Source organism: Scardinius erythrophthalmus (genome assembly GCF_964197995.2).
Source record: "Scardinius erythrophthalmus genome assembly, chromosome: 1".
Taxonomy (NCBI): Eukaryota; Metazoa; Chordata; class Actinopteri; order Cypriniformes; family Leuciscidae; genus Scardinius; species Scardinius erythrophthalmus.
Window position 1 is genome coordinate 25,478,865 of NC_138221.1, and position 22,854 is coordinate 25,501,718.

The 22,854-nt window shown below is 42.7% G+C and overlaps 1 protein-coding gene across 7 annotated transcripts; it reads left to right on the forward strand.

Annotated features, from left to right (window-relative positions):
* The first annotated feature begins 914 nt into the window (after positions 1-914).
* On the forward strand, positions 915-21,121 carry LOC308698817 (uncharacterized protein). 7 transcript variants are annotated; one of them, XM_081379189.1, is made up of 5 exons: positions 915-1,211; positions 1,332-1,400; positions 3,500-3,815; positions 17,956-19,608; positions 20,426-21,121. In XM_081379189.1, exons 3-4 carry the CDS (start codon positions 3,758-3,760, stop codon positions 19,599-19,601), a joined length of 1,704 nt encoding a protein of 567 aa, XP_081235315.1. In that variant the 5' UTR covers positions 915-1,211; positions 1,332-1,400; positions 3,500-3,757; the 3' UTR covers positions 19,602-19,608; positions 20,426-21,121. The 7 variants fall into 7 exon arrangements, with proteins under 7 accessions (XP_081235315.1, XP_081235317.1, XP_081235318.1 ...); XM_081379191.1 differs by having other exon boundaries at positions 18,076-19,608; XM_081379192.1 differs by having other exon boundaries at positions 18,214-19,608.
* The last annotated feature ends 1,733 nt before the right edge of the window (positions 21,122-22,854 follow it).

Below are 22,854 nucleotides of genomic sequence, written 5' to 3' on the forward strand. Positions count from 1 at the left end.
TTCACAGCACTTCATATATAGGAGGAGGATGCAAAGATATATATATGCATGAATGCAGAGGCATGAAAAAGAACCATTAATAAGCATTGTCATACATTTATTCAAACGTTTAATCTGTTACAAAAATCACTGCACAATGGTGGATTCTTTTAACTATTGCATGAATATGTGAACTGTGATTTACATTATGAAGCACACATTAAATAGACAGTTTTTAAAAATAATAATGGTGGGGAAAATGATTTAATGTAAACAATTACATGGCTTTGGATATTTTTATTCATTTTTAAAACAGTACAATTTTTATAGTGCAAATATAAACTGGTTTAGTTGGCTCTTTGTAATATAATATTTAAAAGGCCATTTTTAACAGCATATTGAGTAGCCCAATATTAAGAAAATCAATATTTTTTTCCCATCTTACGTAAGATAGCCTACTTAAGAACGTGGTTTCTGCATAAAATCCATTATCAAAATTGCTTTAAAGGGATTTTTAAGGAACCACAATTTAAACCAGCAGACATAAGTGGATGTCCTCGGAACGTCCCGCACCGAACGTTACAAAGCGGACCAAATGCGGACGTAAGTGGATGTCCTCGGAATGTCCCGCACCGAACGTTACAAAGCGGACCAAATGCGGACGTAAGTGGATGTCCTCGGAATGTCCCGCACCGAACGTTACAAAGCGGACCAAATGCGGACGTAAGTGGACGTCCTCGGAACGTCCTGCACCGAACGTTACAAAGCGGACCAAATGAGGACATAAGTGGACGTTCGGAACGTCCGGGGGACGTCCCTTGTTAGCTGGGCAACAATCGTTCCTGTTTGGCTCAGAGAAAGAAACCACATGTGTTTCCTTGACGAATCACTGCTGCAGATTTTGATGACGCAATCACTGGCACAACGGAGCCACTGAATGACCAATAGGGACAGCCGTGATAACACGTGAAAGCTGAGAATCTCATGTTTACGGTGCATTTTAAAGCATATGGATTGGATTAGCGAATCAAAAGTTATTAAACATTTTAGAACGATAGTTATTTTATGCCGCCGGCGGCTGTATCGGTCTTTAAGGGTTTAACAACAGGAGTATAAAAGACTGATAAACTGATTTCCTCTTGGGGTACTGATACTGAAGCCCAGAGCTGAGGACAAGAAACCCCAAGCAGAAGATAAGAGGCCCAGAGCTTACTACACCTTTGATTCAAAACGTGATTATTGTATTTTATACTTAAACGATGAAGTTTTATTTGCCTTTATATTTTTGTTTATTATAAAAAGAAAAGTAACCAATTAAAAGAAATTTTATTGATTACAAAATCTGCCTACAGAGACTTAGATTTACGATGCTGGAAGACTTTTAATGAGAACATACCACAGAGGAGTCTTCTGACCAAATTGTAAGTAACGTTACCTTTTGAATGCTTATGGTTTAGGTCAGATTTGACTTTCTTTACCTTACCTGAGAATAATAAATAAATTGGTAAAAGGTGTTAAGAGTAAAGTACACACCGTAAAACAATTTCATGACAATAGTTCCTGTTTTCACCTCATTTATTATGCTGATGTCTTCAGATCTCCTGTAAATTGACACTTAAAGCAAATTTTATTGGTGTCAAAAGACTGAGGATAATTGTTGGTTTCATAGACTGTAAAAAAATATGGACGACACCCCTTCGCTCTCTTCCATTGGTGAGAAGTGAAGGCGCCAGTGTCCCGATATGGCGCTGACATCTTGGGGCTTGAGTCTGCGCTGTAGCGATCTCGGGACCAGACCTGCGCAGTAGTGAGCAGGAAGTAAAGCCGCGAAATCAAGGCCCCGCCCTCACTCTCGGTGTGAAATAATTAGGCTAATTATAGAAATTTAGATATTAAGTTTAAAGCTCCACTCTCCTCAGTCCTCCGAAGATCCCGAAAGTCTGTTGGTGCTTCAGTGACTACTTCGCTCAGAGAACCTGTCAATCACAGCTGTCAATCATGACGTCACACCACTGTTTTTATAGCATCAAATAACTAACTAAAAACAAACTTATTTTAAAAACGAACACTTCAATTTACATCAGCGTGATAAAAAACTACAGTAAATGACAGAAACCACCTTCGGAAAAAAGATATTAAGTGTAATTAAATTGTTTAGTTGATCTCAAGTCCCGTTGAATAACACGGGAGGCGGGGTTTATGACCTATTCTAGGACCAGTCACCGGGGGGCGATCGAGACGTTTTGGCTTCACTTTTCAGGGCTTGTGCAGCGCGCTTGGTTGGTTTCTATATAGAGATACAGACATAAATGCTTAGATATGTCATTTAGTATTAAAACAAACTCAGTAACTGATAACTTTGATTTTCAGCTCCTCCTACAGTGAAATTCATCATCAGTGAAGCCCCTCCCCAGGGCCGGCCCGAGGCATAAGCGAACTAAGCGGCTGCTTGGGGCCCCCTCGCCACCAGGGGGCCCCCCAAGCGAGTTTTTTTTTTTTTTTTTTTTTACATATTAATTAACTTAAACAAAAGACATAAATGAATGAATGGATTAATAATTCAAGACAAGAAAATTCTGATTTCATGATCAGTACTGCCTACAACTGGTGCAGTGACTGCCAGTGTTTGAGTCATGCGCATAACCTTGCGTGCACAGACAATTCGTGCGAAAAGTCACGGTAATGTTAAGCCATGTCACAAAAATTTGATTTGATCAATGATTTATCCTTTAAGTTTAATGATATTCAGAACAGAACAAGGATAAAAAATAACTATAAACAAGCCAAAACGAATTAATTTAAAGCGAAAGTGAAAGCGGCGTTGGGCTCACGTATCTCTCTCATTAGAATCAAAATGTTTAAACATTCGCGATGGATTTGGATGGCAAACTATTCTTTATTATAGGCTTCTTTGTACTTCACCCACGTTCCAATATCGAAGAAAAAAATAATTCTCTTCACGTGCGCAAAAATGTGCTTGAAATCCAATCGAGGGAAAAAATCATTCTCTTCACATGCGCAAAAATGTGCTTGGAAACATCACAGTGGAGCGGTGCTTAGGCTGCGCAGCGTTGAATGGTACGAATTAGGCTACTACTGACTATTTAAACAGAGCAGTGTAATTTTTATATGTTAGGTTGACTATTTTTTTATTATATTTTATTACGGCTATAACGAACAGGATGCGATATCATTGCAATGCTATGTTGTGTGTGTGTGTGAGGCGCGGACGCGATCGAACAGTGGAAACAAAAACATATTCCGTCATGTTCATACAAGTCATCATTTAAACTGCAAAGTGTTGCAAAGCGTTGGAGGATATTTTGCAAATTATAATTTTTTATATGTTTTGTTTTCAGAAGTTTCAAAGAGTTAGTAAAAGAGTAAAGAAAAAGTTAAAACATTTTTATTTAAGTATATCTATTTTTTATTAAGTATTTATTTTGTATTGATACATAACCTCATTGTATTAATTTATAATGTAACATTATAGAGTGACATTGTGTCAATAATCGTCAAGCACAGCACAGGTGACTCCGCGTGTTGGGAGGGGGCCCCCAAATCAAATTCTGCTTAGGGCCCCCCTCCCACATCAATCACATCATCAGTGAAGCTCCTCCCACAGCAATCACATCATCAGTGAATCTCCTCCTACTGTAATTCTCCTATAAATGCTGGAATATTCCCATCAGTCTACAAGTGAAGACGGACATCATCAGAGCACCAGGAAGAGCTGAAATCTGCAAAGACTGAGTTTATTAAAGAGGACAGTGAGAACATGAGTGATCCAGAACCCTGCAGAATGAAACACACTGAAGATCCTGAAGAACATAGAGGTTGGTGTTTATTCTTCATTCATTCATGATGCTGAAGAACATTCATGTTAGAATAATTCTTCACATTTAGATAAACGGGTAAACTATGAAATAGAAGAATATTTTCTTTCTTGTTTGTTTTCCACAAATGGTCAGTAAAGAGAGGTTTGAGGAGCTGTTATATTGATTGTCAACATCAGGTCCAGCTAAATATTTTAATGTTTTATTTTACATTTATAACTGGCTCACATTTTTTGCAACCATGTTACCAAACATTTTGACATTTCTCAATATAGTTTGCTGAGTATTGCCACGATTCGATATCGATTGTTTTGGATATACTATATTAGATAAAGTACATGGCAAATGTTCTCAAGGAAAGAAAATCTCTCAAATAATGCTGTAAACTACACATGGGAGTCAGTTTGGACTACATTAATATAATATTGAAGGTGAAAATTTACTGATTTGTATACAAACACTTAAATTACATTCAAGGATGTTTTTTTTTTAAATAATAATAAAGTTATACTAGAAAAAGCACTCAGAGACTTTTGCATCATGAAGTCGTCATATTATAAAATGATATTATTTAGATTTTTTTTATTTAAATGACTTTTATTATCATAAGTAGATATCTTTGCAACAAAAACAGAAGAGACTATAGAAGAGACCCACCTCTTGCCCTACCTCACACACACACACACACACTACTCAAACCTTCCATAAAATAATAATTCATAAAGTTCAAAAGATTGAATCACGGGCTTCATTGCACAGGATATGCGCTGTGAGAAACACACTTTGCTTGATGATGCGCTTGCAGTGTGTGTTCTCCCCTGACGGTATTTTCCTTAAAAATGCTCTGTGAAGACATAATTTATGTTTTTGGGAATGCAGTGGGATTATATATTAAAAATATGAAACTCAATGACAGACGGCTGCTTTCGATTTCAAATACTAAGGGACTGTTCGTTTTTTATTTAAGGGGCTACCGGAGGAGTTTTGAGATCTGTAGTCAAAAAAGACTTGACCTCCCTTCGCCAGCAATACATTTTTCTATGACCCTCCAAAATGATTGTGAAAAAAGGCATGACCCTCCCCGATAATTTAGTGATTAGGCCTACTTCTGTACTGGGCTGGGTTTCCAGATAACGTTGTCTCTTAGCGCTCTACGAAGACTCTTAAGGTATAACTTAACTGAAGGTATACCATTTCTAGGCGTGTTCCCCGAACTATATTTTAGGAAGCTGCTTAAGATATACCTTCTTACGTGCGACGTTACCCGGTGCTGTCCGGGGCGATGCTGCTGAATTTGTTGTTATCGATGGCTCGAGAATCAGTTATTCTCTGTTTATGTGAGAAAGCGGTGTTCTTTATAAAAGAAGCACTTCAGAAATAGTTGAAATTGCATTTATTAGGACTTATGGGATGTTATAAAAAATAATCCAAACTATAATAATAGCCTATAATATCCTAGCCTACACATTTTATATGTATATACTACCTACATATATTATAACCATTTCAAATTTTTATGTGCTTTCTTCTCTTTCCCTTTTTTGTTCGCTGAGGTGGAGCTATGAAATATTGTTCTTGTAAATACTTTCCAGCATTTCAGTAATAAAAGTGTACACCTTGCGTACGGTGCTCGGCAGTGATCAAAAAGGATTTAAACTGTGGATTTTGAATCTCTTCTTGTAAACTAAGAGATGTGGCAATTAAATTACCACACAACCTGTTTGTCAAAAAACAGTACTAATTTGGCCAGGAATTTTTACACTGGTTGAGTGAGAAAAAACACTGATATTATGGATTTGGACGGCACTAAAATCACCGACTTACCCCTGTAAATGTTTAAAATACCGGACGAGCCCATGAGAAACAATATTAGCGTCCAAATAGAACTTAACTGACAGTAGCCTATGCTTTCACTGGCCTTTAAAAGCGCTCTTTTATTAAATTAATAATATTGTATACTAATATAATTAAAAATTCTAACAACAATCAGTGTAATGACAATTTTATTCTTTGCATGAAAACACTTGAATTAGCCTGTTGTATTACACATTTATTAAATGTTTCATTTTGGTTCCAACATTAAAAGTTAAGACTTTGATTTTAGTAGGGTCAGCTTCTAGCTAGAGACTTCTGCCAGTCCTGTTTTCTCTATTGTGTTTTAGTCAGATCACTGAGATTCTCACCTTCCGGAGCCCAAATGGCTTTCTGGCCCAGACGTTGAATCGTTAGGTTGATTGGATTAGCTGTAGGGGAGACTTTCACCTTTTGTCTTTAATGGCTCTGGGATAGCTCTTGGAACCAGAGTTCCTGGCCAATATCAGCATTTGAACAGTTACGCTAATTCAATCGGACTGGTAGCGCTCTCAGAGTGGGGTGTGTTCCTACTTCATTTGCATGCTTTGTTCAGAGTCTCCACCTTTATGTAATCCCTCCCCTTGGAATGTATATATCTACAATGAATACTGTATTAAGATTAGGTTGGACAACCTGCAGCCACGCTCAATGAAGAATAACTTCTGTTTGAACGCGATCCCAACATCTCCTGGTCTCTTCTTTGAAGAAGGAAAAAGTTCCCTACAAGCCTAATTTGAACACTGTCTGTGTGTATTAAAACTCCAGAATTATATTCGTATAGACCTGCAACAGTGATAAGGTAAAGCTAGTGGTCCAGACCAACCTTCCGAACTTTTGACTTACAGAAGATAAACTTAACTAAGAAAGGGAAGCACGTATTAACGATAAGGTACAGCTTAAGGTGTTACTCAAGAACCACGTAGCATTAAAGGTGCATTAAGCAAATTTTCATGTTAAAAATACCCGTTTTTCTAACCCATACATGCTTAAACAATTGCCTGATGGGCTGAATGAGCCCTTCTATGATCTCGGCGATTGCCTCTATAATCCTGGGACGGAATCGACTGGGCGTGACGTCATGCGCGTTCACGCTCACCTGGCTATGTCTGGCAGGTTTGTGTATTCGCCGCCATTATCCGCATCAGCGAAGACAACTCAAGCGACTTTGGCAAAAGTAGAAGATGGATTCAAAGAGACAGGCTTCTAGTTCATCCCAAACCCCAACGCAAACTCCACGTAACCGCGTGCACAACTCTGGTTGCAGTTTCGCGTGTCGCCAGAAGGGGGCATAGTTCTGCAAAAACTCAGAGACTTGCACAATGCACCTTTAAAGAGGTTTCGGGAAACCCATCCATGGTTTGCGCTTGGCAAAGATGTTCAGATAGCCATTGTTTGTTTGTTTTACAACCATGACAAAAAACTAAACTCCTGCTTTCTCATCTTACTAGGGCTGTAACGATAGACCAAACCTACGATTCGGTTCGCATCACAATTTTTTGATTTTAGATTTTAAAAATAAATAAAAAATCATGTTTTCGGTGCTGATGCGGTGTAGCGTCTGGCCTATGAATCATTCTTTCATTTGTTCTGAATTAACAAATTCTGACTCTGTGTTCTGATCACATTCCTTCTGAAATCCAAAGCTTTTAGCTTCTGAACTCATGAATGCAAATCATGCGTTAGGCTCCAGCTAGTCTGCAAGAAGATGGTCTTGATGACTTTTATGGCGCCTTAAGTGTTAACAGACAACAGGATACAGGATATTCTCCCAGCTTTGCAAACTTCAAAATATTCCCAGGGGAGATATGGAACTCGCCCCCTTGCGACCCAGACCTTCCACACACACACCCAGACATTCCAATACGCACGCACCCAAACGTTTCTTCAAACTTATCATTTAAAGTCATTTCCAAAGGTATATGACATATTGTTGGTGTGTTGTAATACCGCTCTGAAATCTCTGAAGGTGATTGGTCCACGTACGCAAAGTAGGCTAAACTAAGACTCTCCATAAGAGACTGACACAGAAAGTTTCTAGAGAGCACTTTGTCTGTGAGAGTTGTCCCACGACTCCTTAGGGAGTTTTCTCCGTTTTTCTTTTCTTTTCTTTTCTTTTCTTTTCTTTTCTTTTCTTTTCTTTTCTTTTCTTTTCTTTTCTTTTCTTTTCTTTTCTTTTCTTTTCTTTTCAGTCTTTCTTTAGTCTTTATTTTTCGTCTTCGGACCTTCTCCTATATTCAGTGAAATGAACGTAGCCGGCAACGTAACTTTGAGTAGACCTTTTAAACTTCCCACGAACTCCGTTTGCTCCAGAAGTTTATCGAGCTTTTGTCATTCGCCCTATTTAGGGTGATGTGATTTCTTGTTGTCTCTCAAAAGGGTTACTTTGTCAGTGAAACTGCCTTCCTGAGATTTTGCTTTCACTTTCTCTCAATCTTTCCTCCCTTTCTATCTCTCACTCCCATTCCTTATTCGTTGTTTGTTTACGTGTTCGTAGTCTGTATATACATATACTCGTGTGAATTGTATTCTGTATCCTTAGCTTGTGTTTTTATTAAACCCAATAATCTTCTTGAATTGAATCTGCTTTATTGCTCACCAACTCGAAGTCCCTGAAAATGTACGATCTAAGCTACAAAGCTTTTATTATTTACTACGTTGAGTAGTTTAATTTTATAAACACAGGAAAAATTAATGTTCACGGCCAGAAAATGAATATTTCTTGGAGTGTGTATGAAGGGTATACTTTATTGATATTTGATAAGGAAGTCTTACATAAAGTGTGTGGGACAAACAGTATGTTTAGATAACTGAAATTAATGCTGATAAAAGTTACCTTGACAAATTGAGCAAATATTCCCTTTTTGGGTAATTTGATCTGTGTAGACGATAAGCAAATCATATTCATAAACTCATGAATATTCCCTTTCATTTGAGTTATTTTTCCCCAGAAATGATTTTCGCTAAGTTACTAGCCTGGGAAAACCCAGACAACTTCCGGCAAATTCAGATTTGCTCTGCAAGTAGTCTGGCAAAGAGCTCATTCAAGCCCATTTCTAATCCATCGAAATCGCGGCACCAATCAGAAATGTTGTGGCGGGCTTTACACAATGATGATCGCTCTGATTGGTTTTAGGTCTATCCAATTGCGCCCAGAGGCATTTGAGTGACATCCGTTCAACTTTTAAATGCATTCTTATATTCAAATTGCAAACACATGAGGACAGTCTCCATGAAAGACCCACTGGCAGATGAATGTGCTACTACATTTCTCTCCGAAACGGTAGGAAATTAAATTAGATTTAATAGAGGATTTTGACTGTGACACGATGATTGACAGGGCAGTTTAAGTGACAGGATGCACGCGACAGATCCGTCCGATAAACATGACGAAGTAGTATGTCCCAAAGCTTGCCTACTTTTTTGCTACACATTCAAAAGTATACCTTTTCTTCACAAAAAGAGTACATACTTTTATGGCGTAGTGTAACTTTATGGCGAATTGGGACGCAGCGTATGGCTTTACACGATGACGATCGCTCTGATTGGTTTTAGGTCTATCCAACTGCGCCCAGAGGCATTTGAGCGACGTCCGTTGGTGACGCCCCTTTGGAAATGATTTGTCTATGGAGCTTTGCCAGACCATAACTCAGTTACTACTGAGAATGGTCTGGTTTTAACCAGGCTACTAAGTTACATGAGTGGTGAAAGATACACTTTTCTTAGAATAAATGAATAATCAAAGAGTTCGTTGGAACTGATTAATTTATTGTAATATTAATTTAGCTTACCTCAAAGTTAATCTAATTAACTGATCCAAATATTAAAAATGAATCATAATCATAATTTCCCCTTTGAGCTAATATTGTTACAGCGGTGACGCGTTCATTTAAGGGTGGCGCTGCCAATAAAGCATCTAAAAGCTGTCACAAAGAACCTGCAAAAGTAATTATTATGAATATGTCAAATATAGCAAGGAGACATTTTAATTGTTCATTAATTAACAAGTGTTTTCTGTGTCGACTGCAAAGATGAAGTTGACGATGCTGACTCACGATCGCAGTAGTGAACGCGCCAGAGGTGCATTTCATATGGATTACATAAGCAGAGAGCAGTCTGTTTTCTTTTGTTTTGAATTGTTCTGTTTAAAAGTAGATATTTCAAGCTTTCTGTCTCAGGTCTGTGAGGCAAGTACCTTACGTTGAGTTTCGGTTCATTTATGAGACGTGAGTCCAGTTCACGTGCCGGCGCCTCCATGTCGTGATTTATCTATTGTCTGCTGTATTTACTTCTTATTTATTAAATCCAGGCAATTGGTTGATGAAACATTGATTAAAATTAAGATACAATTAATACAAAACGAAATTCACTTTAAAGAAAGGCTTTGTGCTTTATGCTTCTGTGTCTGTGAAAGTTTTAAAGTCGCTTTCAGAGCGGTCATGACTGTAACGGAGAACTGTTGCGACCATAACATTGTTTTTTTTTCCTCATAAATACGAACGCGAAAAATTAAATAAATAGATTATTTTATGTTCTGTGGAGGCCTACCATTCTTTATCCGCTGGGTAGTATTAGGCCTACTTTTGTTTTGCGCAGTGTAAGTCATAGAATTACTAAAACATATTTTGCCTCCTAAAAGTTAACAATTTGTGTGTCACATCCGTAACGCATGTGTATTTCCCTCATGTTAAATATAAAACTATTATAAAAATATTTTACACTTATTTTGTGAAGTGTGCATTTGTAGTCTGATAAACGTGTGACTGCGAGTGACGGTCGGTTTGTGCAAAGTGAGTGAATGCAAACAGAAGATCAGCTTCAGGAGATGCGATTGAAAATTTTTCATTTTAAAATATGATGTGCTATATCCAGTTTCCCACTGTGTCATATTCATATTGTTTTCACTGTGTACTTCCTTTTTATTCACATAATCATATTTTTAAACAATTACTTTATTTGTGAAAAAAACTGTAACAGGACTGCAGATTCAAGAAGTTGGCATCTAAAGTATAAGCATGTTTATTTTAAAGATTTGTTTTCTAATTCATTTCTAATTTATTAAATATTGATTCAAATAAATATAAAGTATATATATATATATATATATATATATATTAGGGATGCACCGATGCATCGGCTGAACATCGGTAACGGCCGATATTTGCCTCGTTAACTGCCATCGGCCATCGGGAAATAAAAATGACATTCGCCGATGTCACATGGGCGTCAGTTTGGTTTGATATGCTGGGGACAGAGACGCATTCGGAAGTGCATTTTCAGAAGTGGTATAAAACTATAGCCTATATAGGCCTATATATTGGTCAAAATGTGAGAAATATATGAAATATCATCATTAGGGTGAAATAAAAAACATTTTTGTCAGTTTTGTTACCTGACTCATGTGGAAGGGAAGGCAGAACGTACTCGGTTTACTTTAACCTCGGTTCCCTGAGAGATAAGGGAACGAGTATTGCGTTGCAAACGCTATGAGAAAACTCATTTTCTCGAGAAAAGAACGTACTCGGTTACTAACGTAACCTCGGTTCTCTCTAGAAGAGGGAACGAGTACTGCGTTGAAAACGCTACGGGAAAAGTCTCTTTTCACGAAACACTGAAGCAAAAATTATCCTTTAATTTTTCATATATGTAAAACGCGTTGCGGCAGCAGCAGACAGCTGAAGCAAGACGGCTTGTCTGCTCATTGGCTGCTCTGCGGCAACTGCATAAGCCTATCGAGCGCAGGCTGATGCAACATCAGACCAATGAGGGCGCTTCGCGCCCTCCTCGCCACTTCCCGCCGAGACGGGCGTGGCTTACCTCTATAAAAGGAGCTTGAGAAGGCTGATTCACTTGATTTTGATCGCCGAAGCGAACCAGAGTGAACCAAACGCACGGCAAGGGAACGCAGTACTCGTTCCCTCTTCTAGAGAGAACCGAGGTTACGTTAGTAACCGAGTACGTTCTCTTACGAGAGTTCTCTCGTACTGCGTTGAAAACGCTACGGGAACCCCTTGCAAAACGCCGTGCATGCTGGGATAAGAACACTGATCACCGGAAGCTGTTTCAGGCATACAGTGCATAATCACCAGATAGACTCACACAGAGTCAGGGAATAAGGGGGGGAGCCTTAATTCCCTATATTGTAGCGTCCGCAGGCTTAACATAACCTCACAGGGAGAGTCTAAAGACAGGAGGGGTTTCCTCTGTCCTTATATAGACATGTCCACAGACGCGAATATGACATCACATAGCCAGGGTAGGGAGCCTGCACTAATGTGGGAAAACGTGGGTCTTACACAGTTCTGCCCAGTATAGTCGGTAGCGCATTGCGCCTGTAATTAGTTTACACCGACAAAAGCTTAGCCTGTAAGGCGGGAACCTCTAGGTTATCAAACCTGATAAATGTAGACGGAGAGGCCCAGCCTGCCGCCGTACATATATCCTGTAAGGATATCCCGCTGGACCAAGCCCACGAGGAGGCAACGCCTCTCGTAGAGTGCGCTCTGACTCCCAACGGGCATTGAATGCCCTTGGCAGTATAAGCCAGCGCTATGGCGTCAACTATCCATCTGGATAGACTTTGTTTCGAAACAGCCGTTCCTTTGGAACGTCCACTGAACGAGACAAAGAGCTGCTCTGTCTGTCTAAAGGCAGCAGAGCGGGACATATAAGTTCTTAAAGCCCTAACAGGACAAAGAAAACTCGAGTCCCCTTCCTCACTCGATGCCGGCAGGGCAGCCAGGGAAATGACCTGAGCCCGAAAAGGCGTGTTGAGGGATTTCGGCACATAGCCGTGCTTAGGTTTGAGTATGACTTTAGAGTCATTAGGACCAAACTCCAAGCACGTCGGGCTCACGGAGAGCGCGTGCAGATCGCCTATGCGCTTCACTGAAGCGAGAGCCATCAAAAACACTGTTTTGAAAGACAAATGTTTGAGGCTGATTGACTGGATAGGCTCGAAAGGGGCACCTTTCATGGCCGCCAGGACCGTAGAAAGGTCCCACATAGGGACTGACGGAGGTCTGGGTGGATTCAGTCTCCTAGCTCCCCTGAGGAAGCGGATGACTAAATCATTCCTTCCTAGTGACTGACCCAGCGTTGAACCGGAGAACGCTGAAATAGCCGCCACATACACTTTGAGCGTGGAAGGGGATCTGCCCTTATCCAGCAGCTCTTGTAGGAAGGAGAGAACCTCCGTTACCTCACATTCGAGGGGTGAGAGGCTCCGAGCTGTACACCAGCCGGAGAAAACCGACCACTTTGAAGCATAGAGTCGCCTGGTTGACGGCGCTCTAGCCTCCGTGATGGTATTCATGACTCCCTCTGTGAGACCAACGGGTATCCGTTGAGCGCCCACACATGAAGGGACCATAGTTCCGGGTGTGGGTGCCAGATCGAGCCCCTGGCCTGCGAGAGGAGATCTCTCCTCAACGGCACTGGCCATGGAGCGATGTCTGCTAACTGCATCGGAACTGGGAACCATGCCTGGTTCTTCCAGAACGGTGCTACAAGCAGCACTGGGCATTTCGTTTTCCTGACCCGTTCCAACACCTGAGGCAGGAGGGAGACGGGGGGAAAAGCGTATAGCGGGCAGCGCGGCCACTTTTGGGACAGCGCGCTGTCGGTCTTTGAAAAGAATGCGGGGCAGTGAGCATTTTCGCGGGACGCGAATAGGTCCACCTCCGCTTTGCCAAATCTCTCCCACAACAGCCGGACTGTTTGTGGGTGTAGAGACCATTCGCCCGTAGGAACGTTGTTCCTGGACAGTCTGTCCGGGCCCACATTCAGCAGCCCGGGCACATGTACTGCTCTCAGCGAGCGCAGGTTGTGCTGAGCCCATAGCAGGAGGCGTTTCGCCAGCCTGTACAGGGGTATGGAATTCAGACCGCCCTGGCGATTTATGTAGGACACCACTGCCATGTTGTCCGAACGGACTATGACGTGTTGGTCCTTGATGTGGGGACAAAAACGCGTCAGCGCGTTGTGCACTGCCAGCATTTCTAGGCCGTTTATGTGTTGGAGCTTTTCCCGTTCCGACCATAGGCCGAAGGACGGTCTGCCCTCGAGCAGCGCTCCCCATCCCGAGGTGGATGCGTCCGTAGACACCATCCTCACCCTCGAGGAAGTCCCCAGGCTTACACCTGATTGGTACCAGTCGTTCGCCATCCAAGGCACCAGGGCTGTGACACAGTCCTGATCGACCTTGAGGTGTAAATGACCGGACACCCACGCTCTGCGCGGAACCCGCGCTTTCAACCAGAACTGCAGCGGGCGCATGCGGAGCAAGCCCAGCCGGAGAACTGACGATGCTGAGGCCATGAGACCCAGCATCCTTTGAAATTTTCTGAGCGGGGTGAAAGCGCCGCGGCGGAAAGACATCGCCGCGCGCTGAATGTTCAGCACGCGCTGTGGCGACAGCCGCGCTGTCATAGACTGTAAGTCCAGAACTATACCCAGAAACGGAATCGTTTGGCTGGGGTTCAGTGAACTCTTCGCCCAATTGACCGTGATACCAAGATTCTCGAGGTGATCGAGTAAAATGGCTCTGTGCTCTATGAGCTGAGATCGTGATTGGGCTAGGATCAACCAGTCGTCCAAATAGTTCAGCACTCGCATGCCTCTGAGTCTGAGAGGAGCGAGCGCTGCGTCCATGCATTTCGTAAATGTACGAGGTGCCAGGGACAAGCCGAAAGGCAGGACTGTATACTGGTATGTCTGACCCTCGTAGGCGAATCTCAAGAATCGCCTGTGATGTGACGCTATCTGTATTTGAAAATACGCGTCCTTCAGATCTATCGACATGAACCAGTCTTCTCGGCGAACATGCGCGAGAATTTTGCTGGTTGTGAGCATTTTGAAACGGCGTTTCACTAATACTCTGTTCAGTCGTCTTAGATCCAGAATGGGTCTGATACCGCCGTCCTTTTTGGGGACTAGAAAGTATCTGCTGTATATCCCCTGTTCGCTTTGAACACGGGGGACAAGCTCTATCGCCCCTTTGCTTATCAGTTTTGATATTTCGGCGCGAAGTAGGTGTGCTACATTCAGCGGAACCGAAGTTTCGATGCGCGCTGTGAAGCGCGGAGGACGTCGACAAAACTGTAGCGAGAAGCCTCTCTTTATAATGCCTAAGACCCAGTCCGAAACCCCGGGAAGCGCTGCCCATGCATCTGCATGGTTGGCTAGGGGCCGGATACAGAGCGAGCTCTGTTCGCAGTGCGACAGGTGCTACGGGGCTCACAAACATAGGCGTTATGCCTGCGGCATTTGAGGCGGAGGGCACGCTTAATACAGCGGGCGGAGCGCTCGCCCTCGACCTTACAACAGCGTTTGACTGAGTGAGGGAGGGCTGCGCGAGCCCCGTAGGACACACCGGCGGCAGAGAGAGGTAGCCTCGTTCATTCGCCTTGTCCAGTGAGGAGAATGCAGGCGACACAGATGAGCGCGTACGCGCAGAGTAGGACTGGACAAGGCGAATGAACGAGGCTACCTCTCTCTGCCGCCGGTGGAACAGGCTATAGCGACCCATCTGTGCCCGCCCTCTGCTGGACGGCGGACTAAACCAGTGTTGCCTTCAAAAGCCTGCCGCATGACGTCGACGCTGCTCGCGCGAATTTTCTCCGCCGCTGGGCAAGCCGCGTCAGCGCGTCCAAGCCTTCGCAACTTCTTCGTGTAACTCAGGAAGAAAAGGAGCGGGCTTAGATTCCGGAGAATTGCGCTCACCTGGGAGGAAGCTACCATCGAGCCGGGTGCGAGAGGGGGGCTCCAGTGCAGACCACTCGAGGCCGAGGCTCGCCGCGGCCAACGCGAGTACTCGCATGAGCTCCGTCTCAATACTGGCTCTCACTGAGGGCTTTTGGGCAGGAGGCGCGAGGTCCTCAGAGCTCGCCCAATCCTCACTGCCTGAAGCGAGGAGAGAAAAGGAATCCTTTTCCCCTGACGCGGCCTCCGAAACAACTTCCTCTGATGAAGCGGCGGCAGGCTGCGGGCGCTGAGCATCAGGAAGTGATTCGGGGGAGGTCGGTGAAGCTGGCGGGCGAACCGGCGAGCTTGGTCGGGGTGGAGAGGGTTCCAGGACCCGCTGCGAGCGGCGCTTCTTACGGCGCGGCATCGCGGCGGTGAATGCAGGCTTCGAGAAGGATGCCAGGCGGGTCCTCAGAGCCACCATAGGCAAAAGCTCGCAGTGAGGGCAGCCGCCGTCAGCGAGCGCGAGCGCTGCATGGTCCTCACCGAGGCAGGAAACACAGATGACGTGGTCGTCTCCCCCGGCGAGTGGGGCTCTGCACGAGCCGCAGGATTTAGGCATCTTTAGAAAGACGCCGCTCTTTTAGGGGGTGAGTGCTACGAGAACACTCACACACACAAAACAGAGCACAATAAAGGATATGGGCGTCGGAAAGCGCAGCAGGTACGGCTGTAGAAGGCGGCGTAGGCCAGCGGCTTCGAGGGCTCGTCCCGCTGAAGTGCTTGCTTCGAACGACGCTGCTTCCGTGATCCAGCGATGCGTGCGCTTCGCTGAAGAGATTAAAATCAAGTGAATCAGCCTTCTCGAGCTCCTTTTATAGAGGTAAGCCACGCCCGTCTCGGCGGGAAGTGGCGAGGAGGGAGCGAAGCGCCCTCATTGGTCTGATGTTGCATCAGCCTGCGCTCGATAGGCTTATGCAGTTGCCGCAGAGCAGCCAATGAGCAGACAAGCCGTCTTGCTTCAGCTGTCTGCTGCTGCCGCAACGCGTTTTACATATATGAAAAATTAAAGGATAATTTTTGCTTCAGTGTTTCGTGAAAAGAGACTTTTCCCGTAGCGTTTTCAACGCAGTACGAGAGAACTCTCGTAAGAGAACGACCATGGTCTGTAGCAGCGGCGAAGCGGCGGAGTATGCACGATCCGCGAGTGCTGAAGACGTTCTTCACGGCTTTGATGGGTGCGCAGATGGGCGGCGACCGCTTCTTTCAGTGGCGGGAGCTTTTCCCTCAGCGCCGTCAACAGATAGAGCGAGCGTTAACTGTACACACCGCCGCCGACTTCAGCTGCAAAGAAACTCTGGCCGCCCTGTCAAGGACGCTTGTCAAAAAGTACGGGGAAGCTTGACCACTCTGGATAGTGAGTGAGAGCGCGCGACCGGGGCTCGCTCTCTCTCTCCCTCTCTCTCTGCTCGTTCGAGGCAGAAGAGCGCGTGCGCGCTTAAAATTTCATATTTTGGTATGAACATTCACCCGTGTTTTTTCCCTCATAAATGCGAACACGAAAAATAAAATGAATATTATAATGTTTTTTTTTTTTTTGTTGGGTCAGACAATGATTACCAAATTTCTCTCTCATATTGCTCTTCATAACAACTGAAAAAGAACTTGTCATAAATAAGGTTGTGGCATAAAGTGACATTAAAGGGTTTTTTTGTTTCATAAATTGGTCTGATTGAATTTGTGCTCATTCTAGGATAGTGTGATCAAGAGCCGAAAGACTTGTATGTTTCCGTGGCACAAAAGAAGGAATAAATAACAAAAAGAAAAAACATCGGCATCGGCATCGGCCATCGGCCAAGTTGTTATGTTAAACATCGGTATCGGCCCAGAATTTCCCAATCGGTGCATCCCTAATATATATAAATATTAAAATATATGGCCTTTATATCGGCCATCAAAAAAACAATATCGGTCAACCACTAGTTGTATATTTTTAATGTGTTTATTACATTAGATAACTGTGTCATTGATCAAATATTTTTAGTAGTTCTCTTGACAGAAACATAGGGATTTGTGCCTATAATGTTTTTAAAGTAATAATTGGAAGATCTATGTTCCTCATTCATGAAGATTTTCAGGGACATGCATAATTAATTTATAAAATCTCATCAAAATGATGGGAATATTTTAGGGCTCTGTTAATGTCCTTTGACTTTATAATCATATTTCTCTCTGTGAATTTGGATGTTGTCACACATTGGTTGAAGCAGGGAAGAATGCAGGATCTCTTTGCAGCAGTATTTATTTAAACAAACTCTAATACTCACAAACTGGATCAAAAGAAACATGAACAGAACAACCAAACATATAGCAACGACAACAGACAAGGAACTGACTGAAACACATTGCTTAAATACACAGAACAGAAGACTGGAAAGCGAGACACAGCTGGGACAAATTAACTCATAACTAATTAACAAGACAGGGATTAAATCACAGAAACACGTGGGCAAATTGGGTGTCACAGGCAAACATAACATGAACACAGACACTAAACGTGACAGACGTACTGGAAATGCAATTAAACTTTTTTCTTTCATTTCAGAGCTAAAGGAAGAGAGCGAGGAGAGTGAAGAACTGTGTGAATTGAAGGAGGAGAGAGAAGAACTGAGTGAAGTGAAGGAGGAGAGTGAAGAACTGAGTGAATTGAAGGAGGAGAGAGAAGAACTGCGTGAAGTGGAGGAGGAGAGTGAAGAACTGAGTGAAGTGAAGGAGGAGAGTGAAGTGAAGGAGGAGAGTGAAGAACTGAGTGAAGAGAAGGAGGAGAGAGAAGAACTGAATGAAGTGAAGGAGGAGAGTGAAGAACTGAGTGAAGAGAAGGAGGAGAGTGAAGAACTGAGTGAAGTGAAGGAGGAGAGTGAAGAACTGAGTGAAGTGAAGGAGGAGAGTGAAGAACTGAGTGAAGTGGAGGAGGAACATCATGTCAAAACTGGAGAAAAACCTTTGAGTCGCTCAAAGACTAAAAAGACATTTTTAAAGAAAAGAATAGCCAAGAAATCTTTCACCTGCACTCAGTGTGGAAAGAGTTTAACAAGCAAACGAAGTCTTCAGCTTCACATGAGGATCCACACTGGAGAGAAGCCGTTCTCATGTGATGAGTGTGAAAAAACATTTCTTAGGTCATCAAGCCTGAAGAAACACCTGACAGTTCATACGAAGGAGAAGCCACATTCATGTTCTGTGTGTGGAAAGAGTTTTTCACAGCAGGAAAATTTACATAGACATGAGAAAATACACACTGGTGTGAGAGAGTACATGTGCTTTGAGTGTGAGAATACTTTTATGACAGCAAACTGTTTAAAACTGCACCAGAGGATTCACACTGGAGAAAAACCTTACAAGTGTTCACACTGTGACAAGAGATTCAGTCAGTCATCACATCTGAAAACACATGAGAGGATCCACAGCGGAGAAAAACCTTACAATTGTTCACACTGTGACAAGAGATTCAGTCAGTCATCATCTCTGAAATCACATGAGAAGATCCACAGTGGAGAGAAGCCGCACACATGTGATCAGTGTGGAAAGAGTTTCACAACCAAACAAAGTCTTGGGATTCACATGAGACTTCACACTGGAGAGAAGCCTTACCCATGCAATCAATGTGGGAAGATATTCGGCCAATCAGGACACCTTAAAAGTCACATGAGTATCCACACTGGAGAGAAGCTGTTCACATGTGATCATTGCGGCAAAACATTTCCTCGGGCATCAATCCTGAAGAAACACCTGACAGTTCATACGAAGGAGAAGCCACATTCATGTTCTGTGTGTGGAAAGAGTTTTTCACTGCAGGAAAATTTACATAAACATCAGAAAACTCATACTGTTGTGAGAGAGTACATGTGCTTTGAGTGTGAGAAGACTTTTACTACAGCTCAACAATTAAAACTGCACCAGAGAATTCACACTGGAGAAAAACCTTACAAGTGTTCACACTGTGACAAGAGATTCAGTCAGTCATCATCTTTGAAATCACATGAGAGGATCCACACTGGAGAAAAACCTTACAAGTGTTCACACTGTCACAAGAGATTCAGTGTGTCAGCTAATCTGAAAACACATGAGAAAATCCACAGCAGAGAGAAGCTGCACATGTGTGATCAGTGTGGAAAGAGTTTCTGTTTTAAAAGTCACTTGAAGATACACATGAAGATCCATACAGTGGAGAAACACATCGCCACAGTCTGAGATCACGGTAAGAAGTTCATTTTTATGTGCTGAGAAACAAAATCTCTTCTGTGTAAGTTAGTCACAGTCAAATCACTCTATCTCCACCTATAGTTGGCGCTGTTTCACTGTGGCTGCTGTTGAATCATCCAGGTTGTGAATGAGGCCGACACCTGATGTGATTGTAAAGCGCTTGGTGTGTACAATAGTAAATAGTAGCGCTATATAAATGCCTCATTCATTCATTAGTTTCTTAACAGCCACGATGAGCAACGGACATTTTGTTGTTTGATTGTTTTTTATTAACTTGTGTTCAACCCCAAATTAATGTGTGATATAAAGAAATCAGTCTTATTTTGACGTGATTTGTCTGTTCAGAGCAAAATCACTCTCTGACAATATACATAGCAGTGCTGTGCAACTTTCTCTTTCTGACACTGCTTATTAAGGTGGAGATAAAACATCAAACAGTATTTTCATGTTTTCTAACAGCAGTTCATGATTTTGTATAGCTCTGGTGCTTATCAAGAATGCAGAGACGAGAAGCTTCCACATTCTTCCTCTGTTAATGTTAGAAAGGTGTTGGAAACTTTGTGATTGCTTACAGATTACATGTCAAGTATGCGGCATCTAGAGTTTAATGACCAAACTAGTGATTTATATCACAAATTATCTTAATGATATTAAAATAGATCATAATTGTGCACAGCAGTTGATGACCAGATATGATGGGATTAAAATGACTATTAAACTCATCAGTGATCTTGACTTTGACTTTGGGCTTTACTTTTCATTTCACATTTGTCTCTTATTTGAAATCTCACTTGATTTAATGTTTCTTTTAGACCTGATGGACGTGAACAAGAAAGAAAAAACAGAAGCCCAAAAATCTGTCTCCTGCCCTCAGTGTAAAAAATGCTTCACATGTAAATCAAGTCTGATCAAGATTCACAGGAGAGATCACACTGTGAAGAAGAGGCTAGGCTTTCTTTCTGAAATCACATCTACTCTCATTCTGAAGAAAGACCATTTAACTGTGATCAGTGCGATTAGTCAGTTTCATTGGGCTTCAGTCCTGAAGAAACACTTGAAGATTCACACAAAGGAGAATATTCATTAGTAATATTACAGCAGAAAAGACATGGCGGTGTGTGTTTCAGTGCTGGAAGTCCTTTACTGCGGATGATAGAAAGAGATGAACTGAAAGACCACCAGAAAATTCACCCTGGAAAATCCTTTGGGGGCAAAGTTCAGGAGCTGAAGAAGAGGCCTTAACACTTTTAATAGAGACATTAATCTTATATTAATTTTTAACTCGTTCTTCATTGTTTTTCATTAGAACATCTAGTTTCACTTCTTCTCTTCCACGGAAACGCAAGATATACTTTCATGTATCTTTGAAACAGGACTATTTTCTTCTCTTCTTCTCTTGAGATGCTTTGGCTCTTATAAGTCAGTAAAGAGAGAGATCTAATTCGCTTTTTCATAATGTTTGTATTTGCTTCATGTAATTATTGATTAAACTCTTTACTCATTTTATCAACATCTCATTGTTATTGTCCTTTTTTAATTTTCTGTTGATTCTGCTTGAATTAAAAGCAATTTCTTCATTTTAGTTCTGAAATTCATGAAGTATCCTGATATGATTGCTTTTTATATTTTATATTTAAATAGGATTTTATATTTGATCCGGGACTTAACTGGCAGCCAGTGAAGCTTCTTCAGGATGGGAGTAATGTGAAGTCCAAGTTTTGTGTGGGTGAGCATCCTAGCCGCAGAGTTCTGTACATACTGGAGTCTGTCAGTAGCCTTGTAGACAGAACAGGATACCGTTACAATAGTCAAGTCGGTAGGTGATGAAGGAGTGGATGAGGGTCTTAGCTACAGAGTTGGAGAGGCACTGTCGGAGTCTGGAGATGTTCTTAAGATGGTAAAAGTCAATTTTAGGAGTGTTTTTGATGTGTTGTTGGAAGGAGAGAGTGGAGTCCATGATGACGCCCAGGTTGCGTACTTGAGATGCAGAGATTGAGCAGCCATCCACATTCAGTATGATGTCATCAACATTTTTAAGAAGTGACAGCGGGGCAAACACCATGAGTTCTGTTTTGTCTTTGTTGAGTTTGAGAAGGTTACTGTCCAGCCAGTGCTTTATGTCCTTCAGGCAATTGATAAGTGGCACTGGTGGAAGAGGAGTAGTAGGCTTACCCCGGATTTCCACCAACTGCAGAACGGCTGCGGATCAGCTCCACTGCGTGTTGGATCTGTGCTCCGCTGTCCTTCAATACCCACCAGGTCCGGATTTGTTGTGGAACGGCTGTGGCCATGACTAACAGCTGAAGTCACGAGGACCCACGAGATCTCGCGAACTGACGTACGTCCCTTCAGGAACGAAAAGGAGGTCACTAGATCCTGACAAGACCAATATGTCACACCACCCCTCTGCTTAGGCGCAAAGATTTCCAAGCCCTAAAGGAAATGGTAATGCCCAGCCTCCAGTACACTGAACGGTACCTCGCTAAAGATCCAGATCAAGCTAAGGCGTACAATGCTGAAATTCTGAAACTGACCCAGGCAGGAACCGTCAAGAAGTTGAGTTCCCACCAGTTGACACAGTCAGGGGAATAATGGTATATCCCACATCACATGGTGACCCACACTTTGAGATTTGCTCCAAATGTAAAGTGCATTACAAATAAAATCTATTATTATTATTATTATTAGTAGTACAGTAGTAGTAGTACCGAGGTCTGAACCTAAATGAGTGGCTGTTACCTGGCCCCACCTTAGGACCTTCACTCCTAGGAGTGCTGTTAAGGTTCCGGGAGCACACTGTAGTGGTTATGTAAAAACCATGTTCCTCCAGGTCTGCCTGCTCCCCCTTTCTGAGATTTGTCTGGCATGACATGGAAGGAGACTCCATCTGAGACTCCATCTGTGTTTGAGTGGCAAGTCCTGCCCTTCGATACCCTGTGTAGCCCATGCTGTGCCAGTTGATCCAATTCCATAAATCCGCTCTGGGCCTCAGCTGGCACTGTTCCACAGACCCATTGAGGTACAAACATCGACCAGTAAATTATGATGCTCCTACCATGCGTAACATTTAAAGGGCCTTAGCTAGCCAGTACGACCCCCTTGGGTTAATCCTGCCATACACCACCTGTGCCAAAATCCTAGTGAGACCACTTTGGAACAAACACAGAGACTGGGATGATCCCCTACTGCCCCAGGATTTGCTACAAGCCTGGAGAGACTGGGAGGGAAAGTTACAAGTCCT